Source organism: Carcharodon carcharias, chromosome 15 (genome assembly GCF_017639515.1).
Source record: "Carcharodon carcharias isolate sCarCar2 chromosome 15, sCarCar2.pri, whole genome shotgun sequence".
Lineage (NCBI taxonomy): Eukaryota > Metazoa > Chordata > Chondrichthyes > Lamniformes > Lamnidae > Carcharodon > Carcharodon carcharias.
This window is the reverse complement of record NC_054481.1, coordinates 105,149,136-105,177,125: the sequence shown is the minus strand read 5'-3', so window position 1 is coordinate 105,177,125 and position 27,990 is coordinate 105,149,136. Positions and strand designations below refer to the sequence as shown.

The following is a 27,990-nucleotide window of genomic DNA, read 5'->3' as shown; positions in this document are numbered from 1 at the left end:
GTCACACATAACACTTGACCCCCATGTCTATTGAGATCCTATCTAACACAGCCTTGAATATATTCAATGACCAGCCTCCATTGCTTTCTGAGGGAGCTAATTCCACAGACTGATGATCCTCTTGAAAGAAAATGTTTCTCCTCATTTCCATCTTAAATTTTAAACGGCTAGGGAATATTGGAAGAAAGAGCAAATGGGCAAGGAAATGCATTCTGCTATACCCTTCAATGTAACATTCTCTGATCCAGCCCTCAGCGTAACACTGTCCACTACAGCCCTCGGTGTGACACTCTCCGGTACAGCCCTCGGTGCGACACTCTCCGGTACAGCCCTCGGTGCGACACTCTCCGGTACAGCCCTCGGTGCGACACTCTCCGGTACAGCCCTCGGTGCGACACTCTCCGGTACAGCCCTCGGTGCGACACTCTCCAGTACAGCCCTTGGTGCGACACTCTCCAGTACAGCCCTCGGTGCGACACTCTCCGGTACAGCCCTCGGTGCGACACTCTCCGGTACAGCCCTTGGTGTGACGCTGTCTGATGTGTCCCACGGCCTCAGTGTGACATTCTCCAGTACAGCCGTCACTCTCATGACACTCTCATGTAACCTGTTAGCACTCACTCTCTGATATACCCTACAGTCCTCACTGGAATAGTAAAATACACCATATCCCTAACTGCAGTACTCTCCAATATGCTAATTTTTCTCACTACGAAATTTAAACTGATATTTCAGTGCAACTCCGGCAGCCAAGGATGCTGTCTTTCAGCTAAGACCTTGAACCAAGCCCTGGCCTGCCCTCTTGGGTGGACTGTAAGATCTCATGCCACTATTTGGAAGAATAGTCCGCCCTGGTGGCCAATATTGATCCCTCAATCAACATCATAAAATCATGATTTGGTCATTATCAGTATTTCTGTTCATGGGAGCTTGCTGTGCTCAAAATGGCTGCCACATTTCCTGTGTTACAACAATGATTACAGTTCAAAAAGTACTTCATTGGTAGTAAAGCTTTTTGGGATGCCCTGAAATGACGGAAATTGCTATATAGATATGTCATTCTTTTTTTAAATACTCTGTTACACCCCATAGCCCTTATTCTAACATTCTTAAATGTACCTCACACCCCACACTGTATCAGGCCCTGATATACCCCATTCCCATCATTGTGTTACCCTTTAATATGCCCCCCGAGTCCTCTCACTGTGTCACCCTCTGGTATACCTGCCCCTCTCAGCCTGTATTCCTTGTGTTTTTTGATGCCAGTCTGGAATGTTGAGTCAGTGAGTGAGTGTTTTAATCTTACTGTATCTTTGATTGTTTACAGTCCTTTAACACATACTTCAGCAACGAGCACAACCGTCTGCTGACGCTCTGGAGACAGGTTGTGGGCTTCAGGCGTCACTTCTGTGAGATAAAATCAGCCAGTGAACGGTGAGACACAAGGATTGGCATTGGGGTTTGGGGGGGAGGGGTGTGGGGGAGGTGCCAGTGGATGCTCTGTGTATAGGTTTGCTGATGTTTGGCTCTTGCCTTGCTGAGATCAGCATATTATACTATTTACAAAGTCCTGGATATCATCCCAGTCCGACCTATGGTGCAAGAGGCTGCAATTGGCTGATCTAAGCAGGGGAAGATCAGCTCGAGTTCCCACTCCTGATCACCATCCTCCAACTCTTTCAGTAGCCTGTATGGTGTGACGTCAAAGAAGGACAGCTTTAACATGATGCCCCCTTGGTTGAATACCGAACCTACAGTATAGGTGATTAAGCGGTGATCTAAATGAGGTGTCTATTTAACATTGAATTTGATAGATTTTCATTGGGCAATGGTATGGGGTGTTGCAAAGCCATGGTGGGTAAATGGAGTTAAGATGCTGCAGAAGACTAGATCCAGTCGGAACAGTTAGCAGTGTGTTTCAGGTTAATGGAGCCCAAGATCAATTCCAAAATTCAGCCGTCAGAATCTGTTGGCAAGCTCCATGAGCTCATTGATTAACGTTGGTTGTTGAAGCAGAGATCTTATTAGATAGGTGCTTGAAGGAAATGGGGATGAAGAATAGAATTAGGGTTAGGTCTGCTATCAAAGCCAACACAGGCACAATGGATCCAATGGCCTCCTCCTGTACTGTATCATATTATGATCCTGTCAAGGATTTTCTTTTATTTGTTCATGGGATGTGGGTGTTGCTGGCTAGGTCAGCGTTTATTGCCCATCCCTAATTGCCTTTGTTCAGAGGGTATTTAAGAGTCAACCGCATTGCTGTGGGTCTGGAGTCACATGTAGGCCAGACCAGGTAAGGATGGCAGATTTCCTTCCCTAAAGGACATTAATGAACCTGATGGGTTTTTACGACAATCGGCAATGGTTCCATGGTCATCCTTAGACTTTTAATTCCAGTCTATTTTTAATTCAAATTTCACCATTTGCCATGGTGGGATTCAAACCCGGGTTCACACAGCATTACCCTGGCTCTCTGGAATACTCGTCCAGTGACAATACCACTATGCCACCACCTCCCAGCTCAGGTTAACAGCTGAAGAACGGTCATTTGTGTGACACACCAATTAGTGACTATTCCCTGTAGACCACATAACCCAATGAGAATCAGCACATTCAGGGGGAAGGAGAGTTACCAAGAGGGGATCAAATGGTGGGCATCACTCCCAGAATGAATTCACCCTTCCAACCTTGTTTAAGCTCAACTGAGCATCTGATCCTGGGCTAAATAACTCGGCGCAATTCAAATGTGTGAGATTAAGTCTTTGCTTCAGAAGTACATGGGAGGCAGGTTGGCTTTGTTTCTGCAGGTAATAAACATATTCCGGTGTCTGACCGATGGGGTCGGGAGAGTGGCAGCTGGGAGGGCTCTTTCATCTGAGGTGAAACGATCCGTAATTTCCCCAGGGACCTCTCCGAGCTGCGGAATGATCTGGCGAAATCCTCGCGCACGATTCACGCGTCGTGCCTGAACCTGAGTGGCCACCTGTGCCTGTCGGAGACCAGCTCGACTGTGGTGCTGGAGAAACAGTCGAGCCAGCTCGCACAGCTGGAGGAGCAGCTCCGGGACAAGGTGCGGGAGATGATCCAGCTGCAAACCAAGTATGATCGGGAAAAAGCCGAACAGAATGCCAGGTGTGTGTCCCAAGAGTCGGTTAGTCACTCTGCCTCACAATATATGGAAAAAAACATGTGAAACTTAAATGCCAAGTCAGGTTGATGCTCCCCCGATTTCTCAATGGATAATGTTACCATACAGTGTGGCTCGGAGCCATTCAGTGTCCCTGCTTGCTGTTTGGGGACTATCCAGTGACCCCTGCTGGCAAGTGCATGGATGTGGATGTCAACTGAGGATATAATCATGACTCCTTCCATGGTTGAATAACTTGTTGATGCTCAGTGTCGGACCTCACACAGGATAAATGGCCCGATTGATGGAGCTACTGGAGGCACATGCTGCAGCCCAGTAAAGATTCAGTATCTTCATGAGAGGAGAGGGAAAGATAATTAAAAGGACAAGAGTTCCCAAACAGGTGGTCACATGGACATCACCTGGGAGAGTTGGTGTTATAGAGATATGAGGTATGGTTTGGGATGGGGAGTTAACATTTTAAATTTCATCCAATGAGCGTGCTGCACTACGCAAGTACAGATTCAGAGATTTTTTAAATCTTCTTTCACCTTCATTTTCCAGGTCCATTTACACAACTCATTGAGTGTGAGACCAACAGTAAACCTGTGTGGGTGTACATCTGGGATAAGGGTCTAACTTGACTCTGGAACTAAATAGAGTGAAGCTGTCCCCGTTAGTATAGATCCTGACTCTATTCAGGCTCCATTTACACTAGCTCGAGGCAATGTGAAGCAAAGTTAGTTCATGCTGATGCTACAGTTTGTTCTGCAAATGCAACCTTAAAAAGATTTTGATCCATGCACTTAATGCTGCAGTTACCAGACATGGCAGCAGATGGTGCCCAAAGACTGGCTTTAGCTGAACTGCTGAGATATGGAAACTTGCTCTTGGTGGCTACTGTAGCCCACAGCGTAACACTCTCTGATACGACTCCCAGTGTAACACCCTCTGATATGACCCTCAGTGAAACACCCTCTGATATGACCCTCAGTGTAACACTCTCTGATACGACCCTCAGTGTAACACTCTCTGTTATAACCCTCAGTGTAACACTCTCTGATACGACCCTCAGTGTAACACTCTCTGATATGACCCCCAGTGTAACAATCTCTGATACAATACTCAGTGTATCACTCTGATATAACCCCCAGTGTAACACTCCCTGATACGACCCCCAATGTAACATTCTCTCTGATACAGCCTTCTGTGTAACATTCTCTGATAGAACCCTCAGTGTCACATTCTCTGATATGACCCCAGTATAACACTGTCTGATATGAGCCCCAGTGTAACACTCTCTGATGTGGCCCCCATTGTAACACTCTCTGATACAGCCCTCTGTGTAACATTCTCTGATAATAAAATCCTTGGTGTAACACTGTCTTATACAGTCCTCTGTAACTCTCATATATCACACGGCTGCATTATAACACCCTCATATAGCCTGCACCATTCACTCTCATATTGCTTATACCACCGACTCTCTCTGATATATCTTCATCCAATATTACACTAATATACCCTGTACCCCTAACAGTAGCACTTTTCTAATATACTAATTTCTCTCACTGTAAAATTTAAATCTTCAGTACAAAACTGAGGGAGTGCTATGCTGTCTTTCAATCAAATGAAACATTAAACGCAGGCACTGTCTTCCCTGTCAGAATGCACCGAAACATGTGCAGCATCCTTTCTATCCACTATTCCTCCAATCCTGTTAACTTGCCCTGGGCTCCCTTGGACTCCTCCAGTTCTGTTTTGCCTCCAATCACAGTGACTCAAGTTTAAAAGATTTTTTTTAAAAAAGGTGAATTAAAAACTATTAAAAAGACAAACCTTTTTTAAAAATCTTTTTATCACTGATATATCTGACAGCCCATCCCCTACACCCTGTCTGCCTGTGGTTTTTAATGCTGGTCTAGATTGTTGAGTTTCTAACACAAAAGCACAGAGGAATTCACTCCCTCAGCAATCCCCCTCTCCACCTCCCCAGGTTTTCCAGCAGAATGCCCTGGGATGTTCAAATCCAATGCTCCTTTAGCTCCTGCTCGTCAAGTGGCACCAGGTATCCCACCAACTCCAGCTTTGGGGCTGCTCTTTTTTTATTCTATTGCAGGATGTGGGCATCACTGGCTGGGCCAGCATTTGCTGCCCATCCCTAATTGCCCTTTAAGAAGGTGGTGGTAAGCCATCTTTTTGAACTGCTACAGTCCATCTGGTGTAGGTACACCCTACACCCACAATGCTATTAGGAAGGGAGTTCCAGGTTTTTGACCCAGCGACAGTGAAGAAACAGTCATATATAATTCCAAGTATGTCACCAGAGATGTACTTCGGTGTGAGAAACACCTTGAGGCCTTATTGGCAATGATGGTCAAACAGAATCACAGAATTTTAACTGCACAGAAGAAGGCCATTTGGCCCATTGTGTCTGCACCAGCTCTCCAAATGAGCATTATGACCTAGTGTCATTTTTTTAATATTCGTTCATGGGATGTGAGTGTCGCTGGCTAGGCCAGCATTTAATGCCCATCCCAAATTTCCCTTATTCAGAGGGGATTTTTAAGAGTCAACCACATTGCTGTGGGTCTGGAATCACATGTAGGCCAGACCAGGTGAGGATGGCAGATTTCCTTCCCTAAAGGACATTTGTGAACCTGATGGGTTTTTGTGACAATTGGCAATGGTTCCATGGTCATCGTTAGACTTTTAAAAAAATTCCAGATCTTCATTGGAACCTGGGTGGCGAGATTCGAACCTGTCCAGTGACAATACTACTACGCCAACACCTCCCCTGGCCAACACCTCCCCTGGCCAACACCTCCCCTGGCCATCACCTCCCCTGGCCATCACCTACCACTACGCCAACACCTCCCCTGGCCATCACCTACCACTACGCCAACACCTCCCCTGGCCATCACCTACCACTATGCCACCTCATTGCCCTGCCTTTTCCCCGTACCCTTGCACATTGTTTCTATTCAAATAATCATCTATTGTCCTCCTGACTGCCTCGATTGAACCTGCCTCCACCACAGTCCCAGGCAGTGCATTCCAGACCTGAACCACTTTGTGTGGAAAAAGTATTTTTCTCGCATCACGTTTGCTTCTTTTGCAAATATATAAATGTAAGTGTTTCTTCCAGGATCACGGAGCTGATGGTGACTGTTGAACGCCTGACGGCCCAGAACAATGAGAAAGAGAAGACCATCAGCGGCCTGAGCCAGACAGTGGAGAACCTGGTGGGTGAGCTGTGGGAAGTGGGTACGGCGATGGGGGTGATGGGGGGTGGTGTTCAAGCCCCAACGTTGCTGATAAAAATGTACCAAAAGCCTTAATAACAGTTCCATGTCATTGCAGCACTTTAGCAAAAGGGAAAAAAATATATTTTTGTGTTACTAGACAGATCTTTGGTGCCTGTTCCTCATCAGTGCCTAGATGCCCCACTCTAAGTCCAGGTAGGTGGCACCCTGGTCCACAGGAGCAGCAGTGGGCCATTCAGCCCCTTGATCCTAGGCCACCACTTGATTTGTTCGGTTGGCCCGAAGCAAGAGTTTCTCAGACTCCGATTCGGAGTAGGTACCATACCAAGTCCTGGGATCCAGGCACCTTGGACGGGTGCCTTGTCGCATACCTGGCGCTGGATGATGGGGGCCTTTGTTGTTGCAGGAGTCGAGCCGCGCTGAGGCGCAGGATGTTCAGGATGGAGCTGAGATCGAGTCTGTGAAAGCAGAGGTGGAGTCATTGCATCAAATACTGAGAGACATCACACAGGTGAGGGCGCTGGAGCAGCTCACAGGTACGGGTTGTGTAGTTTGCTCTGGCTAGGCTGGTCATTGTGTGGTGCCTTAAGGACATCATAGTTCCCTCAGTGCCTCCATCGATAACTGTACCATGAATTGAGTCAAACTGGGCCGAATTCCCCTGTCTTAGCCAGGACATTAAAAGAATGGCTACAATTAGGCTTGGCATCTCCTCAGTTAGAAATCAGAAAGCATCAACACTGATCAGTGCCTACAGGAGAAAAAGAAAGTTATTTGTTAGCGGGTTTGGCTGCTTGCTTCTCTCCACGTTAATTGCAACAAGAGTGACGCTGGCATAGTAATGCGGCTGGATGAGTAATCCAGAGGCCCAGGCTAATGCTTTGGGGACATGGGTTCAAATCTCACCATGGCAGCTGGTGGAATTTAAATTCAATTAATAAAATCTGGAATTGAAAGCCAGTCTCAGTAATGATGACGGTGAAACTATCATTGATTGTCGTAAAAACCCATCTGGTTAACGAAGAAAGAATGAAATCTGCCGTCCTTACCTGGTCTGGCCTCCATGTGACTCCAGATCTACAATAATATCTGTATATCTACAGATTCTTAGCTGCCCTCTGCAATGGCCTAGCTACATAAGGCAGTTAGGGATGGGCAACAAATGCTGGTCTTGCCAGCAACACCCACATCCCATGAGAGAATAAATAAAAGAAAAACCTTCCCATTGTATGTACTCCATGGGGGAGACCTCTCTAACCTGGTTACTCTATGGTGGGTGCTTTAATATGGCCCATTAAAGCTGTTAAACTGTAGAGTGGGTGTTTGACTTGCAGAATCTGAATTGGCAACAGATTGTCTTGGGTGTTAGTAACCATGGTAACAAGCTCTGTTGAAATCTGTGCTTGCAGGTTGTTATTTCTGATGTTGATAGTGGAGCACAGTTCACATCGACTGAACGGGCTGGCGATGTCACAGAAACGGATTCCTCTCTGTTTAGTCCCTTGGGGATACCGCCTAGCCTGCGCACGCCATCTCCACGCCGATGGACCTCCCCACGCCGCAGCCATTCGCCACGACACACCCTCTCGCCAGCCTTCACTGACTCCATGTACTCGGCTGTTCAAGTTGCCGTGCAGAAGAAGCAACTCCTGATTCAGGTAGAGAGACAGTGCAAACCATGAGGTCCATGATCCTGGGACGAGTCCAGGTCAGAATGAAACCCTGTTTTAGTAACAGCCACCGCCTCCTCAGATCCCATGCCCTAAGAGGGTGTTGTGACCATGGACTTCCATTGGATTGGTCCATGGTTATACAAAGTACTGCAGTGATTTGCTGTTGCCTTCTGCAATATGGCTGACCAGGAAACTCTCCCACCCTTACCACCCGCCATCAGGCGTATTGGAAGGATTACCAATAATCAACCTGTTTGGCTACATTATGAACACACCTTCCTTGGCCATCAACTCCTGGAGTGGGACTTGAACCTGGAACTTCTGGATTAGAGGTAGGGACGTTACCACTGCACCAGATCCACAGTCACTTTTTACCCACATTTCACCCATATATCCATTTGAGCCTGTACAATGACTGTTCAACTGTGGAAAGCATTGTGGGTACGCCTCCTCATGTCTTGCCTGCCATCCTAGCGTACACTTTCCAGCAGGGTTCAGGAGTAGGAACATTGCTTCATTTCCCCCTCTGTGTGACTCCAGAACACAAAGGCCATTTGTACGTGCCACCCTGGCTGAGATTAGCCATTTCAGCACAGACTAGGGCTGGGATCGGTTCAGTTGGTACCAGGACGTACTATTCTAGTCGCCCAGGAAAAGGTAGTAACCCTGGGGTTACGCCCTCTGACCTCTGCCTATTAACAGCATGTTCTTGGTCAATCCTAGGTAACTCCTAAAACATTTTGTGTTTTATTTCCCCCCACCCCCCAACCCCCACAATAGGATCTCCGTGCAAAGTACGAGGCAAACCAGGATTTGCTGGCCAGCCTGAAGAAGCAGTTGAGCGACAGTGAGAACGATCGTCGGGCACTAGAGCAGCAGATCCTCAAACTCAAGGAGGAGACCGAAGACTCGGTGCGAGCCAAGGATGATGCCAAGCGCGATGCCAATCGATTCCGCTCTTCTGCGGACCTGCTAGGAAGGTGAATGTTTTACTCTTTCCATGTAGTGTTTTTTTGATGACTAACTCTGAACTATCAAGCTTTCTTTGGATCCCAATTTTTTTCTCCCACTTTTTGATGTTAAAAATGGCACCTGCAATGCAGCAATACTTTAATTGAATACATTAACTGATCCACTACACCTTGAGCCCTGCCCCAACACCCCCTCCCCTCCCCTCCCCAATCGGCCTGGCCCACCTCTTGGTTTTTCCTTTCCTAAAGCGAGAAGTCAAACTTGGAGAGGTCTCTTCAGTCCATCCAACAGCAGATCGAGATGGCGCAGCAGGAGAACGAGAGACTGCAGCTGGCCAACGGTGAACTCCAGCGTCAGCGAGACAATCTGGAGGACGAGAAGGAGGACATCTTGAAGGATAAGGAGAGGGCGCAGAAAGAAATCGAGCGAGGGTGAGTGAGACGGGGGAGGGCTTCAGGATTGAAGTGAGGCCTGCAGCTCGCTTTGAAGCCTGACCCTCCTGAATGTTCTTTTGCTTTCCCCCCCACCCATTAGCCACAAGATGCTCGAACAGATGGAAGTAAAGAACTCGAGTATGAAAAAGGAGTTGATATTGGTGAAGGAAGCCTTGAGCAAGGCCACACTGGACAAGGAAGTGCTGGAGAATGAGAAAGCTGGAATTGAAGAGGCATTAAGCAAGGTAAATTTGGAAAATGAGGAGGAAATACACAGCTAGACACAGCTAATTATGCAGGAAATGTGTTTTTTTTTCTCTACTTCAGTTTTTATCTGCCTCTCTGAAAGATGCCAACTCAAGTCACAATAGAGTTTCACTGGCACTGGGTATCTTTGGTAACTTGTCCAAACAGCTAATCCTCGTGTGACCTATGACAGTTAGTGTTGCCCGGACATTTGACTGGAGAAAGGGATGATGATGGGAGGAGGTGGTGGATGGGACAGTGGAGCAGGGGAGGGGGCATCACAATTGAAGCCCAATCCTGTCATCGACCAATACCCACATTCAAGGCCTTGTAGAAGGAGTGATTTGACAGCGAATAGGAGCAGGAACTTTGGTTGATTTTTCCTTTTCTAACCCTGAGCTACTGTCCCCAGTTCTAGAACGCTGAGATCAGGCACCACAGCACAAGCCAGGAATTGACTCTTGGCTCTGCCTGGGTTATGTATGGAGCCAAGTGAGAAACAAGGGGTTGTATTTACCAACTAAAGCACTGGGCGAGCTTTAGACTTTATCATGGGATCACAGACTTATTACAGTGCAGAAGGGGACCATTCGGCCCATTGTGTCTGCGCTGGCTCTCTGAATGAGCAATTCACCTAGTGCCACTTTCCCCACCCCCTCCCCGTAACGCTGTGCGTTCTTCCTTTTCAGATAATAATCTTGAATGTCTCGAATGAATCTGCCTCCATCACACTCTCCGGCAGCACCTTCCAGATCCTAACTACTCGCTGTGTGATAAAGTTTTTCCCCACGTCACCATTGCTTTTTTTCCCAATTGCCTTAAATCCGTACCCCCCCACGCCCCCCTCATTCTCAATCCTTCCACCAGTGAGAACAGTTTTCCCTGTCTGCTTTGTCCAGTCCCGTCATGATTTCGAACACCTCTATCAATCCCCCTGTCAGCCTTCTCTACTCCAAGGAAAACAGCCCTAACTTCTCCAATTTATTTACATGAAGTTCCTGATCCCTGGAACCATTCTCATGAACCGTTTCTGCACTTTCTCTAATGCCTCCACATCTTTCCTAAAGTATGGTGCCTTTCTGGCTGGGTACCCTTCACATAGACTGGAGTTAGACCGCAACACTAGAAGCAGGAATCTTGCTCACCTGCCGAGGTCATGTTCACGCTGAAGGAGGGACTATGGTACAGGTGGCTTGCCTTACATTTCGGAAAGTTGTTTTGGTGATTGCCTAGACCCCCACGAATATTCCTGGACTTGTCAACGTTTGGGTTCCCTACCCGCATTCAGGAAAAGATCTTTGCTCGTATCTGTTTTCTAACAACTAGGTAACTGTGTTGCGCTCCCTGGGTGGCTGTGACAATAGGCACGAACCGTAGGAAGAGACAGCTGTTAGCAGGGTCCCACTCACCCCACTGCTACTCATGGCCCGAAACAGAGAGGAAGAAAAGCTCTCACCGGGAGACTGGAAGTCACCTGTCTGAAGTTGCGCATGTGATAAACAGAGATCAGCTGGAATTTTCTCTGCTTGCTGCTCCTTAGTGAGTAAACGCGAGTATAAAGCGGGGAACTTTGGGCTTTTTCCGGGATTTTGCCGGTTGGAACCGTGATGGGACTGCTCGTTCCTTCCCAAGGTGGAGACTGCAAATGCTGAGATGGAGCTTATCCTCAACAAGTTGAGGACGGAGCAAGCTTCCCTCCGGGATTCTCTGTCCAAGATGAGCGCCTTCAATGAGGGCCTGGCTCAGGATAAAGTGCAGCTGAACAAAATCATCCTGCAGGTAAGGAAACAGAACCTTCTGCCCACCCACCCCTTCTCTCCCAAGATGCTGAGTCCCTGTGGAATACCCTTCCAGAGGAACCAACAGCCCCCCAGTGTCTCATCAAAGTGGCCACTCTTGATGCGCCAGCCTTCACAGTGAGTTATTCAACTGTGGTCAGCATCACAGCCCAGCTCCATTCAGTCCGTACAAACCCCTCACCTCTTTCCAACAGGGTCACAGGGCAGTGATCAAATCAGACACAGGAATCCCGGCTTATTTTCCTCTCCCTTACCAACTGCAGGGTCTCTATTCCTGCTGCTGCTGAGCTCAACTAACCCAGCCCAGTCTGTGGTGGAACTTGGACTTTTCTGGTCCACGTGCTTCTGTTCCACAGTGAGCGGTGCAGCCAATCACTGAACCACTGGAGGAGCTCTCTCAGTAAGTTGTCAAAGTAACTGTCTTTATGATTTCATGGGATGTGGGCATCACTGGCAAGGCCAGCATTTGTCACCCATTCCTAGTTGCCCCTTGAATTGAGTGGCTTGCCAGGCCATTTCAGAGGGCAGGTTAAGAGTCAACTGCTTTGTTGTGGGTTTGGAGAAATATGTAGGCCAGACTAGAGCAGGGATGGCAGATTTCCTTCCCTAAAGGGACATTAGTGAACCAGATGGGGTTTTAAGACAATCAGTGATAGTTTCATGGTCACCATGACCAAGACTAGCTTTATGATTCCAGATTTATTAATTGAATTTAAATTGCATGAGCTGCTGTGGCGAGATTTGAACCTGTGGTCTCCCAGAACCTGGGCCTCTGGATTACTAGTCCGGTGACATTACCGCAATGCTGCTGTCTCCCCATGAGACCACAGACCGAGATGTCAGCTAGCATATGTCAATCGTTGGTTAGGCTCTTTCACTCTCTGCTGTCTTGTAGCTAGAGGATGAGAAGGCTACGCTGCTGGGTCAGAAGAAAGAAGTCGAACAGGAGAAGGCCTCGATCCGTGATGAGTTAGTCCGACTGGAACAAGAGAAGCTGGACCTGCACACTGAGCGCCATGGCCTGGACCACTCCCTGCAGATCGTGGAGCAGAGCCGTGAGAGACTGGAGCAGGACCTGATGACGTATCAGCGGGAAAAGGGGGAGCTGCAGGGTCAGCTGGGACAGGTAGAGAAACTGCTGTTATAAATCCTAACCCTGCTGAATAAGCAACAACTCCGTACAGTTATCCAGCAAGTCACCCTTTCCCCTGCTGAATAAACAGAAACTTTTATGCAACACGCAGGCTTTGGGACAGCATTCAGAGGTTCTCTCATCTGTTTCCGCACAGGTGACACGGCAAAAGAACAGTCTGAACGAGGAGCTGATCGAGGCTCGCTGTGAAATCGAGCGCAACAGTGAGTCACTGCTCCGTGCAGCCAAAGAAAAGGAAGAACTGACCAGAGAGAAGGCGAACCTTGTGGTTCAGCTCACGGCATCCGAGCGTGAGAACACGGTGTTGACAGATGAAGGAGCAGGTCTCAGGTGGGTGCAAGCACAAGTTTGAGGACAAAGAGAAGCTGTCCCCAGACTGATCAGTACCAAAGAAAAAGTATAGGTTATAACTGTGATATGTGCAGCTTCAATGTAACACTTTCTCATTTACCTCACACCCCTCAATGTAACACACTCTCATTTACCTCACACCCCTCAATGTAACACTCTCTCATGTACTGCATACCCCTCAATGTAACACACTCTAATTTACCTCACAGCCCTCAATGTAACACTCTCTCATTTACTGCATACCCCTCAATGTAACACTCTCTCATATACTGCATACCCCTCAATGTAATGCTGTCTCATATACTGCATACCCCTCAATGTAACACTCTCTCATGTACCTCACAGCCCTCAATGTAACACTCTCTCATATAACTCACACCCCTCAATGTAACACTCTCTCATATACTGCATACCCCTCAATGTAACACACTCTCATATACCTCACACCCCTCAATGTAACACTCGCTAATATACCTCACACCCCTAAATGTAACACTCTCTCATTTACCTCACACCCCTCAATGTAACACACTCTCATATACCTCACACCCCTCAATGTAACACTCGCTAATATACCTCACACCCCTAAATGTAACACTCTCTCATTTACCTCACACCCCTCAATGTAACACTCTCTCATATACTGCATACCCCTCAGTGTAACACTCTCTCATATACTGCATACCCCTCAATGTAACACTGTCATATACCTCACACCCCTCAATGTAACACCCTCTAATATATCTCACACCCCTCAATGTAACACTCTCTCATATACTGCATACCCCTCAATGTAACACTCTCTCTTGTACTGCATACCTCACAATGTAACACTCTCTCATTTACCTCACACCCCTCAATGTAACACTCTCTCATATACTGCATACACCTCAATGTAACACTCTCTCATTTACCTCACACCCCTCAATGTAACACTCTCTCATATACCTCACACCCCTCAATGTAACACTCTCTAATATACCTCACACCCCTCAATGTAGCACTCTCTCATTTACCTCATACCCCTGAATGTAACACTCACTCATATACCTCACACCCCTCAATGTAGCACTCTCTCATTTACCTCATACCCCTGAATGTAACACTCACTCATATACCTCACACCTCTCAATGTAACACTCTCTCATATACCTCACACCCCTCAATGTAACACTATCTCATATACTGCATACCCCTCAATGTAACACTCTCTCATATACCTCACACCCCTCAATGTAACACTCGCTAATATATCTCACACCCCTCAATGTAACACTCTCTCATTTACCTCACACTCCTCAATGTAACACTCTCTCATATACCTCACGTCCCTCAATGTAACACTCTCTCATACACTGCATACCCTTCAATGTAACACTCTCTCATTTACCTCACACCCTTCAATGTAACACTTTCCCATTTATCTCACACCCCTCAATGTAACACTGCCTCATATACCTCACACCCCTCAATGTAACACTCTCTCATATACTGCATACCCGTCAATGTAACACCCTCTAATATACCTCACACCCCTCAATGTAACACTCTCTCATATACTGCATACCCCTCAATGTAACACTCTCTCATGTACTACATACCCCTCAATGTAACACTCTCTCATATACCTCACACCTCTCAATGTAACACTCGCTAATATACCTCACACCCCTCAATGTAACACTCTCATATACTGCATACCCTTCAATGTAACACTCTCTCATTTACCTCACACCCTTCAATGTAACACTCTCCCATTTACCTCACACCCCTCAATGTAACACTCTCTCATATACTGCATACCCCTCAGTGTAACACTCTCTCATATACTGCATACCCCTCAATGTAACACTGTCATATACCTCACACCCCTCAATGTAACACCCTCTAATATACCTCACACCCCTCAATGTAACACTCTCTCATTTACCTCACATCCCTCAATGTAACACTGTCTCATACACCTCACACCCCTCAATGTAACACTCTCTCATATACTGCATACCCCTCAATGTAACACTCTCTCTTGTACTGCATACCTCACAATGTAACACTCTCTCACTTACCTCACACCCCTCAATGTAACACTCTCTCACATACTGCATACACCTCAATGTAACGCTCTCTCATTTACCTCACAGCCCTCAATGTAACACTCTCTCATTTACTGCATACCTCTCAATGTAACATTCTCTCATATACTGCATACCCCTCAATGTAACACTCTCTCTCATATACTGCATACCCCTGAATGTAACACTCACTCATATACTGTATACCCCTCAATGTAACACTCTCTCATTTACCTCACACCCCTCAATGTAACACTCTCTCATATACTGCATACACCTCAATGTAACACTCTCTCATATACCTCATACCCCTCAATGTAACACTCTCTAATATACCTCACACCCCTCAATGTAGCACTCTCTCATTTACCTCATACGCCTCAATGTAACGCTCTCTCATATACTACATACCCCTCAATGTAACACTCTCTCATTTACCTCACAGCCCTCAATGTAACACTCTCTCATTTACTGTATACCCCTCAATGTAACACTCACTCATATACCTCACACCCCTCAATGTAACACTCTCTCATATACTGCATACCCCTCAATATAACACTCTCTCATTTACCTCACACCCATCAATGTAACACTCTCTCATTTACCTCATACCCCTCAATGTAACACTCTCTCATATACCTCACACCCCTCAATGTAACACTCTCTCATATACCTCACACCCCTCATTGTAACACTGTCTCATATACTGCATACCCCTCAATGTAACACTCTCTCATATACCTCACACCCCTCAATGTAACACTCGCTAATATACCTCACACCCCTCAATGTAACACTCTCTCATTTACCTCTCACTCCTCAATGTAACACTCTCTCATATACCTCACGCCCCTCAATGTAACACTCTCTCATACACTGCATACCCTTCAATGTAACACTCTCTCATTTACCTCATACCCCTCAATGTAACACTCTCTCATATACCTCACACCCCTCAATGTAACACTCTCTCATATACCTCACACCCCTCATTGTAACACTGTCTCATATACTGCATACCCCTCAATGTAACACTCTCTCATATACCTCACACCCCTCAATGTAACACTCGCTAATATACCTCACACCCCTCAATGTAACACTCTCTCATTTACCTCGCACTCCTCAATGTAACACTCTCTCATATACCTCACACCCCTCATTGTAACACTGTCTCATATACTGCATACCCCTCAATGTAACACTCTCTCATACACTACATACCCTTCAATGTAACACTCTCTCATTTACCTCACACCCTTCAATGTAACACTCTCTCATATACTGCATACCCCTCAATGTAACACCCTCAAATATACCTCACACCCCTCAATGTAACACTCTCTCATTTACCTCATACCCCTCAAAGTAACACTGCCTCATATACCTCATGTCCCTCAATGTAACACTCTCTCATATACTGCATACCCCTCAATGTAACACTCTCTCATATACCGCATACCCCTCAATGTAACACTCTCTCATTTTCCTCACACCCCTCAATGTAACACTCTCTCATATACTGCATACCCCTCAATGTAACACTCTCTCATTTTCCTCACACCCCTCAATGTAACACTCTCTCATATACTGCATACCCCTCAATGTAACACTCTCTTATTTACTGCATACCCCTCAATGTAACACTCTCTCATTTACCTCACACCCCTCAATGTAACACTCTCTCATATACTGCATACACCTCAATGTAACACTCTCTCATATACTGCATACCCCTCAATGTAACACTCTCTTATTTACTGCATACCCCTCAATGTAACACACTCTCATATACTGCATACCCCTCAATGTAACACCCCCTCATATACCTCACAGCCCTCAATGCAACACTATCTCATTTACTGCATACCCCTCAATGTAACACTCTCTCATTTACCTCATACCCCTCAATGTAACACTCTCTAATATACTGCATACCCCTCAATGTAACACTCTCTCATTTACCTCATACCTCTCAACATTACACTCTCTCATATACTGCATACCCCTCAATGTAACACTCTCTCATTTACATCACACCCATCAATGTAACACTCTCTCATTTACTGCACACCCCTCAATGTAACACTCTCTCATATACTGCATACCCTTCAATGTAACACTCTCTCATATACTGCATGCCCCTTCAATGTAACACTCTCTCATTTACCTCATACCCCTCAATGTAACACTCTCTCATATACCTCATACGCCTCAATGTAACACTCTCTCATATACCTCACACCCCTCAATGTAATACTTTCTCATATACTGCTTACCCCTCAATGTAACACTCTCTCATATACTGCATACCCCTCAATGTAACACTCTCTCTTGTACTGCATACCCTTCAATGTAACACTCTCTCATTTACCTCACACCCTTCAATGTAACACTCTCCCATTTACCTCACACCCCTCAATGTAACACTCTCTCATATACTGCATACCCCTCAGTGTAACACTCTCTCATATACTGCATACCCCTCAATGTAACACTGTCATATACCTCACCCCTCAATGTAACACTCTCTCATATACTGCATACCCCTCAATATAACACTCTCTCATTTACCTCACACCCATCAATGTAACACTCTCTCATTTACCTCATACCCCTCAATGTAACACTCTCTCATATACCTCACACCCCTCAATGTAACACTCTCTCATATACCTCACACCCCTCATTGTAACACTGTCTCATATACTGCATACCCCTCAATGTAACACTCTCTCATATACCTCACACCCCTCAATGTAACACTCGCTAATATACCTCACACCCCTCAATGTAACACTCTCTCATTTACCTCTCACTCCTCAATGTAACACTCTCTCATATACCTCACGCCCCTCAATGTAACACTCTCTCATACACTGCATACCCTTCAATGTAACACTCTCTCATTTACCTCATACCCCTCAATGTAACACTCTCTCATATACCTCACACCCCTCAATGTAACACTCTCTCATATACCTCACACCCCTCAATGTAACACTCGCTAATATACCTCACACCCCTCAATGTAACACTCTCTCATTTACCTCGCACTCCTCAATGTAACACTCTCTCATATACCTCACACCCCTCATTGTAACACTGTCTCATATACTGCATACCCCTCAATGTAACACTCTCTCATTTACCTCATACCCCTCAATGTAACACTCTCTCATATACCTCACACCCCTCAATGTAACACTCTCTCATATACCTCACACCCCTCATTGTAACACTGTCTCATATACTGCATACCCCTCAATGTAACACTCTCTCATACACTACATACCCTTCAATGTAACACTCTCTCATTTACCTCACACCCTTCAATGTAACACTCTCTCATATACTGCATACCCCTCAATGTAACACCCTCAAATATACCTCACACCCCTCAATGTAACACTCTCTCATTTACCTCATACCCCTCAAAGTAACACTGCCTCATATACCTCATGTCCCTCAATGTAACACTCTCTCATATACTGCATACCCCTCAATGTAACACTCTCATTTACCTCACACCCCTCAATGTAACACTCTCCCATATACTGCATACACCTCAATGTAACACTGTCTCATATATTGCATACCCCTCAATGTAACACTCTCTCATATACCGCATACCCCTCAATGTAACACTCTCTCATTTTCCTCACACCCCTCAATGTAACACTCTCTCATATACTGCATACCCCTCAATGTAACACTCTCTCATTTTCCTCACACCCCTCAATGTAACACTCTCTCATATACTGCATACCCCTCAATGTAACACTCTCTTATTTACTGCATACCCCTCAATGTAACACTCTCTCATTTACCTCACACCCCTCAATGTAACACTCTCTCATATACTGCATACACCTCAATGTAACACTCTCTCATATACTGCATACCCCTCAATGTAACACTCTCTTATTTACTGCATACCCCTCAATGTAACACACTCTCATATACTGCATACCCCTCAATGTAACACTCTCTCATATACTGCATACCCCTCAATGTAACACTCTTTCATTTACCTCACACGCCTCAATTTATCACTCTCTCATATACTGCATACCCCTCAATGTAACACCCCCTCATATACCTCACAGCCCTCAATGCAACACTATCTCATTTACTGCATACCCCTCAATGTAACAGTCTTTCATTTACCTCACACGCCACAATGTAACACTCTCTCGTATACTGCATACCCCTCAATGTAACACCCCCTCATATACCTCACAGCCCTCAATGCAACACTATCTCATTTACTGCATACCCCTCAATGTAACACTCTCTCATTTACCTCATACCCCTCAATGTAACACTCTCTAATATACTGCATACCCCTCAATGTAACACTCTCTCATTTACCTCATACCTCTCAACATTACACTCTCTCATATACTGCATACCCCTCAATGTAACACTCTCTCATTTACATCACACCCATCAATGTAACACTCTCTCATTTACTGCACACCCCTCAATGTAACACTCTCTCATATACTGCATACCCTTCAATGTAACACTCTCTCATATACTGCATGCCCCTTCAATGTAACACTCTCTCATTTACCTCATACCCCTCAATGTAACACTCTCTCATATACCTCATACGCCTCAATGTAACACTCTCTCATATACCTCACACCCCTCAATGTAATACTTTCTCATATACTGCTTACCCCTCAATGTAACACTCTCTCATATACTGCATACCCCTCAATGTAACACTCTCTCTTGTACTGCATACCCTTCAATGTAACACTCTCTCATTTACCTCACACCCTTCAATGTAACACTCTCCCATTTACCTCACACCCCTCAATGTAACACTCTCTCATATACTGCATACCCCTCAATGTAACACTGTCATATACCTCACACCCCTCAATGTAACACCCTCTAATATACCTCACACCCCTCAATGTAACACTCTCTCATTTACCTCACATCCCTCAATGTAACACTGTCTCATACACCTCACACCCCTCAGTGTAACACTGTCTCATATACTGCATACCCCTCAATGTAACACTCTCTCATATACCTCACACCCCTCAATGTAACACTCGCTAATATACCTCACACCCCTCAATGTAACACTCTCTCATTTACCTCACACTCCTCAATGTAACACTCTCTCATATACCTCACGCCCCTCAATGTAACACTCTCTCATACACTGCATACCCTTCAATGTAACACTCTCATTTACCTCACACCCTTCAATGTAACACTCTCCCATTTACCTCACACCCCTCAATGTAACACTGCCTCATATACCTCACACCCCTCAATGTAACACTCTCTCATATACTGCATACCCGTCAATGTAACACCCTCTAATATGCCTCACACCCCTCAATGCAACACTCTCTCATTTACCTCACACTCCTCAATGTAACACTCTCTCATATACCTCACGCCCCTCAATGTAACACTCTCTCATACACTGCATACCCTTCAATGTAACACTCTCATTTACCTCACACCCTTCAATGTAACACTCTCCCATTTACCTCACACCCCTCAATGTAACACTGCCTCATATACCTCACACCCCTCAATGTAACACTCTCTCATATACTGCATACCCCTCAATGTAACACTCTCTCATGTACTGCATACCCCTCAATGTATCACTCTCTCATGTACTGCATACCCCTCAATGTAACACTCTCTCATATACCTCACACCCCTCAATGTAACACTCTCTCATATACCTCACACCCCTCAATGTAACACTCTCATATACTGCATACCCTTCAATGTAACACTCTCTCATTTACCTCACACCCTTCAATGTAACACTCTCCCATTTACCTCACACCCCTCAATGTAACACTCTCTCATATACTGCATACCCCTCAGTGTAACACTCACTCATATACTGCAAACCCCTCAATGTAACACTGTCATATACCTCACACCCCTCAATGTAACACCCTCTAATATACCTCACACCCCTCAATGTAACACTCTCTCATTTACCTCACACCCCTCAATGTAACGCTGTCTCATTTACCTCACACCCCTCAATGTAACGCTCTCTCATATACTGCATACCCCTCAATGTAACACTCTCTCTTGTACTGCATACCTCACAATGTAACACTCTCTCATTTACCTCACACCCCTCAATGTAACACTCTCTCATATACTGCATACACCTCAATGTAACACTCTCTCATTTACCTCACAGCCCTCAATGTAACACTCTTTCATTTACTGCATACCTCTCAATGTAACATTCTCTCATATACTGCATACCCCTCAATGTAACACTCTTTCATATACTGCATACCCCTGAATGTAACACTCACTCATATACTGCATACCCCTCAATGTAACACTCTCTCATTTACCTCACACCCCTCAATGTAACACTCTCTCATATACTGCATACCCCTCAATGTAACACTCTCTCATATACTGCATACACCTCAATGTAACACTCTCTCATATACCTCACACCCCTCAATGTAACACTCTCTAATATACCTCACACCCCTCAATGTAGCACTCTCTCATTTACCTCATACGCCTCAATGTAACACTCTCTCATATACTGCATACCCCTCAATGTAACACTCACTCATATACCTCACACCCCTCAATGTAACACTCTCTCATTTACTGCATACCCCTCAATGTAACACTCACTCATATACCTCACACCCCTCAATGTAACACTCTCTCATATACTGCATACCCCTCAATGTAACACTCTCTCATTTACCTCACACCCATCAATGTAACACTCTCTCATTTACTGCATACCCCTCAATGTAACACTCACTCATATACCTCACACCCCTCAATGTAACACTCTCTCATACACTGCATACCCCTCAATGTAACACTCTCTCATATACCTCACACCCCTCAATGTAACACTCGCTAATATACCTCATACCCCTCAATGTAACACTCTCTCATTTACCTCTCACTCCTCAATGTAACACTCTCTCATATACCTCATGCCCCTCAATGTAACACTCTCTCATACACTGCATACCCTTCAATGTAACACTCTCTCATTTACCTCACACCCTTCAATGTAACGCTCTCTCATATACTGCATACCCCTGAATGTAACACTCACTCATATACTGCATACCCCTCAATGTAACACCCCCTCATATACCTCACAGCCCTCAATGCAACACCATCTCATTTACTGCATACCCCTCAATGTAACACTCTCTTATATACTGCATACCCCTCAATGTAACACTCTCTCATATACTGCATACCCCTCAATGTAACACTCTCTCATTTACCTCATACCCCTCAATGTAACGCTCTCTAATATACTGCATATCCCTCAATGTAACACTCTCTCATTTACCTCACACCCCTCAATGTAACACTCTCCCATTTACCTCAAACCCCTGAATGTAACACTTTCTCATATACTGCATACCCCTCAGTGTAACACTGTCTCATATACCTTACACCGCTCAATGTAACACTCTCTCATATACTGCATACCCCTCAATGTAACACTCGCTCATATAACTCACACCCCTCAATGTAACACTGTCTCATATACCTCACACCACTCAATGTAACACTCTCTCATATACTGCATACCCCTCAATGTAACACTCTCTCATATACTGCTTACCCCTCAATGCAACACTCTCTCATATACTGCATGCCCCTCAATGTTATATTCTCTAATTTACCTCACAGCCCTCAATGTAACACTCTCTCATTTACTGCATACCCCTCAATGTAACACTCTCTCATATACTGCATACCCTTCAATGTAACATCTCTTATATACTGCATACCCCTCAATGTAACACTCTGTCATATACTGCATACCCCTCAATGTAACACTCTCTCATTTACCTCATACCCCTCAATTTAACACTCTCTCATATACCTCACACCCCTCAATTTAACACTCTCTCTTATACCTCACACCCCTCAATGTAACACTCTCTCATATACTGCATACCCTTCAATGTAACATCTCTCATATACTGCATACCCCTCAATGTAACACTCTCTCATATACTGCATAGCCCTCAATGTAACACTCTCTCATTTACCTCACACCCCTCAATGTAACACTCTCTCATATACTGCATACCCCTCAATGTAACACTCTCTCATATACTGCATACTCCTCAATGTAACACTCTCTCATTTTCCTCATACCCCTCAATGTAACACTCTCTCATTTACCTTACACCCCTCAATGTAACACTCTCTCATATACTGTGCACCCCTCAATGTAACACTCTCTCATATACCTCACCACCCTCAACGTAACACTCTCTCATTTACCACACACCCCTGAATGTAACACTCTCTCATATACCTCACACCCCTCATTGTAACACTCTCTTATGTACTGCATTCCCCTCAATGTAACACTCTCTAATGTACCTCACCCCCCTCAATGTAACACTCTAATATACCTCAAGCCCCTCACTGTAACACTCTCTGATATAATCCACACCCCTTACTGTTAACATTCTCATGGACGTTCTGAGTCCCTGGTTGATTCTGGGAAGTGAATTGATGGTTTGGGTTGCCAATTTAAAGATGTTGTTAAAAAAACACTTGCACTTATATAGCACCTTTCATCACCACCTGTCATCCAAAAGTACTTTACAGCCAATGAGATGTTTTTTGAAGCGTTGGCACTGTTCTAATGTGGAAAACGCGGCAGCCAATTTGCACACAGCAAGCTCCCATAAACAGCAATATGATCTTTATTGAGGGATAAATATTTGCAGGATACCAGGGGTAAAGGCTTGCTCATCTTCAAAATAGTGCCATGGGATCTTTTACGTCCCTCTCGCTTTAACATCCCCTCTGGAAGACATCACCGCTGATGCGTAGCACTTCCTCAGCGCTGCGCTGGGGTGTCAGTGTGGTTCTCGTTTTGGCTTGTACAGTCCCTTCATGTTATAGGATCATTGATGACGCTGGGATTAAACGGTAAGGGGCGCACAGAAGTGGCCATCAAAAAGGTTTAAGATTGAAACCTGCTGGTGGAGTTGTGCGCTTTCCGGGAGGTAGGTTGAGGAATTCCAGTGCATATGACCTGTGTCACACCAGCCAGGCTTCATCCTGTCTGAGGCCCCACTTTCTCAGCCTAATTGTGCCTTTTTGTGGTCAATCAAGCACAAGAAACTTGGAGTATAATTACTGAGGCAAAAAAAACCTGCTCTTTAACGTTAAGTTGCTGATGGCCACACACACACACACACATACACGCACACACACCTCTCTGACTGTGTCTTCCATTGTGTCAGGTCTGAGAAGGAGGCCCTGGAGACCACACTGTTCGATGCCCAGCAGCAGCTGGCTCTGCTGGAGGCTCGGAAGGAGCAGCTTGAGGGAGAGAATCGGACTTTACTGCTGGCTAAAGAGGCCCTTCAAGGTAAGACCGTCATTAGGGGAAAGAAACAGCAGAATTGCAACATAAACTGAGCTAATTTCATATAATCCACAAATGGTTACAGCACAGGAGGCCATTCAGCCCATCGTGTCCATGCCTGCTCTCTGCAAGAGCAACTCAGCTAGTCCCACTCCCCCTTGCCTTTTCCCTGTATCCCTGCAAATATTTCCTCTTCAATTAATTATCTAATTCCCTTTGGAAAGCAGTCATTGAACCTGCCTCCACCATACTCTCAGGCAGTGCATTCCAGATCCTAACCTCTCGCTGCATAAAAAAAGCTTTTCTTCATGTCATCTCTAGTACTTTTGTCAATCACCTTAAATCGGTGTTCTTCGGTTCACAATCATTACGCCAATGGGAACAGTTTCTCCTTATCTACCCTGTCTAGTGGAGGTCTTGTGGTGCAGTGGGTAGTGTCCCTAACTCTGAGCCAGAAGCTGTATCTTCAAGTCCCACCCCAGGACTTAATGGCCACAGAAGGCGCATTCATAATGTGGCTGAACAGGCAGATTATCAACGCGACTATGGCAGGGGGTGAGAGCAGGAGAATCTCCTGGTCAGTCATACTTGATGAGGAGTGGCGCCTTCATGCAGTAGCCTATGGCGACAGGCTGATGACCCGTTCCAAGAAAAACTAGCAATGGAAGCGGACATAAGCAAGTAAATGCTTTGCCTGCCTCATGTGCCACTCGGCAAGGAAAACCTCTTTTAAGCCTAAGACTCTGGAGATCCCTCGTGTTTTTGAAAACCTTTGAACAATTTGGGCAAAATGGTGAATTCCACCCCCTCCCCCAATCCACTTCTGCAATGGATACTTTCGACAGCCCACAGGTACCTGAGCCACATGCAGGAGTTCAGATCCCCACCATAAGGCCATTTAGCAGATCTCAGCTAGACAGCACTCGGAGCTTCACAGGTGACCTCAAAACATAGGCCGAGGGACAGGAAGGGTGCAGCCAAGCGAACCTGCTCCTCGCTGATATGGAGTGAGCCCTAAAGGAGATTCTCATGAGAGGACATTGGATGAGAGCAGGATCCAGCTCAGCTTTAATATTCTATCATCGCCAACTCTCCTTCTGATTCTCACTGTGTAGGTTCACAACTAGATGAGGTACCACTGGGTAACTGGTATCAATGGGACTGTGTCCAGTGGGAGTCAATCGATTCAGGAGAAGAGGGGGAGAGAACTGATGTGGCGAATCACCCGGCCCAACTCTGCCATACTTAGTAATAGGCAAATATTTACCATTCCAATGTACAATGCTCAGTGTCCTATCCCGGTGTCCCAGACCTGCTGGCTCCATCCCATTGCCCCCATCCCATGGCCCACATTCTCCACTTGTAATATCACTGGGCTAGTACTCCAGAGGCCCAGGCTAATGCTCTGGAGACATGGGTTCAAATCCCACCCTGGCAGCTGGTGGAATTTAAATTCAATTGGTAAATCTGGAATATAAAGTTAATCTCAGTAATGGTGACTATGACAACTATCATCAATTCTTGTAAAAACCCATCTGGTTCACTAGTGTCCTTTAGGAAAGGAAATCTGCCATCCTTACCTGGTCTGGCCTACATGTGACTCTAAATCCACAGCAATGTGGTTGAATCTTAACTGCCCTCAAGGGCAATTAAGGATGGGCAATAAAAGCTGACCTTGCCAATGATGCCATCATCCCATTTAAGAATTTTTTTTCAATCCCACTGTCTCAAACCTGTTAAGTAACCGGACTAGTAACTCTCCATTGATTCTGTTTGTGCCTCAGTCGGAAGGAAGGAAATGCAGGTCGAGCAGACTAACGCAGAACGAGACAAGGAGCTCCTTGTGCAGAAGCTTTCCCAAACTGAGCACGAAGCACGAGTTGCTTTGAAAAACGAGCAGACAGCCCATGAGGAGGATGTGGATCGACTGCAGCGAGAGAAGGTAATGGGGCGAACAGTGGTTGGGAGTATGATGAAGCCTTCTTAGATTGGGTGGGCTGTAAATAGCCTCAGTCTGATCCTGTTGCAGGCGTGCCCAGTGTCTTCCCACAGTCTCTCTATACATAAGGCTGCAGTTTCCAGTCAGCGAGCGGGGGCGGGGCCCACTCGCCAATGTGGGGTGACGTTGGGCGTCATTTAGGTTTTCGGTTTGGTGGGTGCACACCCGAGACGGCTGTGCACCTGCCGACCTGTCAACAGCCTATTAAGGGCAGTTAACGCGCAATTAAAACAATCAACTGAGCTGCCCGTCCAACCTTAAGGTTGGTGGACAGGCCGGGAGCTCACGCGGCCTTCAGAAAAAACATGGATCATCCACAGGCGGGATGAGGTTTCATCGGGGTTTTAAAAATTGTATAAAATGTTTAAATAAAAGAATTTGACATGTCCCAGCTCATGTGACAGTGTCACATGAGGGAACATGTCAGGAATATTTTTTTCTGCCTTTGAACTTTTGAACTTTGAGCCGATCTCCCTGAGGCAGCACTTTGCCTCGGAGATCTGTGCGCTTTTTCGTGCGCATGCGTGAATCCCACCCCCTGTCCGCACAGTAAGTTCATAGCGCTTCCGGGTGTACATCACGCTGTGCGGGCCTTAATTGGCCTGCCCACGTAAAATGTCGGCGCGCCCCTGACCGTGGGTGCCAATCGGGAACCCGCCTGTTCGTGCCCACTTCCACACAACACCCCCCCCCCTCCCCCCAACGGGCGTAAGTCCTGCCTGTAAACTGGAAAATGCACAGACACAGACCAGGGCAATCTGTGGTTCCATTTGCTGTCTGATACTGAGCTAGCTGGATAGCAACTGAGGCATTGTAATTAGCCATGACGCATGGGCTAGTGACTGGAAGTCATTCAGGGTTCCCGCTCCTGAAAGCTGACAGTGGCTGCTGCTCGTAGAAAGTGCCTGTGTGAGGGTAGCAGACAAGGACAGGATTGTGCTTTGCTATGCTGCCTTCTGCAGTTGAATAGCCTTCTGGCACCTACAGTCACATGCGGAATGACTGCTTAGGCGAAGCACCGGAGGTCAACCAGTGGCCATGGAGCATTGCACTCTGTGCTGGTGTGGGAGGGCCCTGAGCTGAAGAGGCTGTGTCTGTCTCTTTGTTGCAGGAAGCCTTGCGCTTGGGCCTAGAAGAGGAGCGTGAGGAGCTCATCCATCAGCTGAAGCAGGAACGTGAGGAACTCTATGCTCGGTGTGAAGCTGAGAAGGAAGAATTAAGTGAAGAGATCACGGCCCTGCAGCAGGAACGAGATGAGACTCTGCTGCTGGCTGAAAACGAGAAGCAGCAGGTAGGGAAAAGAAGACAGGGTCTCCAGCCCCACACCTAAATTAATCTGACCCGCCCTCAACTACTGGATTTTTTTAAGAGTAAAGGGTGTGGGGTGTTCAGTGGCAACGATCAGTTGGGATTCTCTCTGGCAGTGTGTGATGGCCCAGCTATTACATTGCTGCTGGGTTTACTCAACTTGGCCCCGACTTTT

The 27,990-nt window shown here is 46.0% G+C and overlaps 1 protein-coding gene across 1 annotated transcript in view; it reads left to right on the top strand.

Annotated features, from left to right (window-relative positions):
* LOC121288438 (rootletin-like) overlaps positions 1-27,990 on the top strand; it is a 96,682-nt gene that overhangs the window by 19,005 nt on the left and 49,687 nt on the right. Inside the window, exons 8-21 of the mRNA XM_041206969.1 lie at positions 1,328-1,434; positions 2,908-3,135; positions 6,279-6,375; positions 6,803-6,907; positions 7,806-8,054; positions 8,850-9,049; positions 9,290-9,472; positions 9,576-9,720; positions 11,354-11,500; positions 12,416-12,646; positions 12,810-13,003; positions 24,384-24,511; positions 26,293-26,450; positions 27,619-27,798. Coding sequence (XP_041062903.1) covers positions 1,328-1,434; positions 2,908-3,135; positions 6,279-6,375; positions 6,803-6,907; positions 7,806-8,054; positions 8,850-9,049; positions 9,290-9,472; positions 9,576-9,720; positions 11,354-11,500; positions 12,416-12,646; positions 12,810-13,003; positions 24,384-24,511; positions 26,293-26,450; positions 27,619-27,798 — 2,352 coding nt within the window. The remainder of the gene's footprint in view (positions 1-1,327; positions 1,435-2,907; positions 3,136-6,278; positions 6,376-6,802; positions 6,908-7,805; positions 8,055-8,849; positions 9,050-9,289; positions 9,473-9,575; positions 9,721-11,353; positions 11,501-12,415; positions 12,647-12,809; positions 13,004-24,383; positions 24,512-26,292; positions 26,451-27,618; positions 27,799-27,990) is intronic.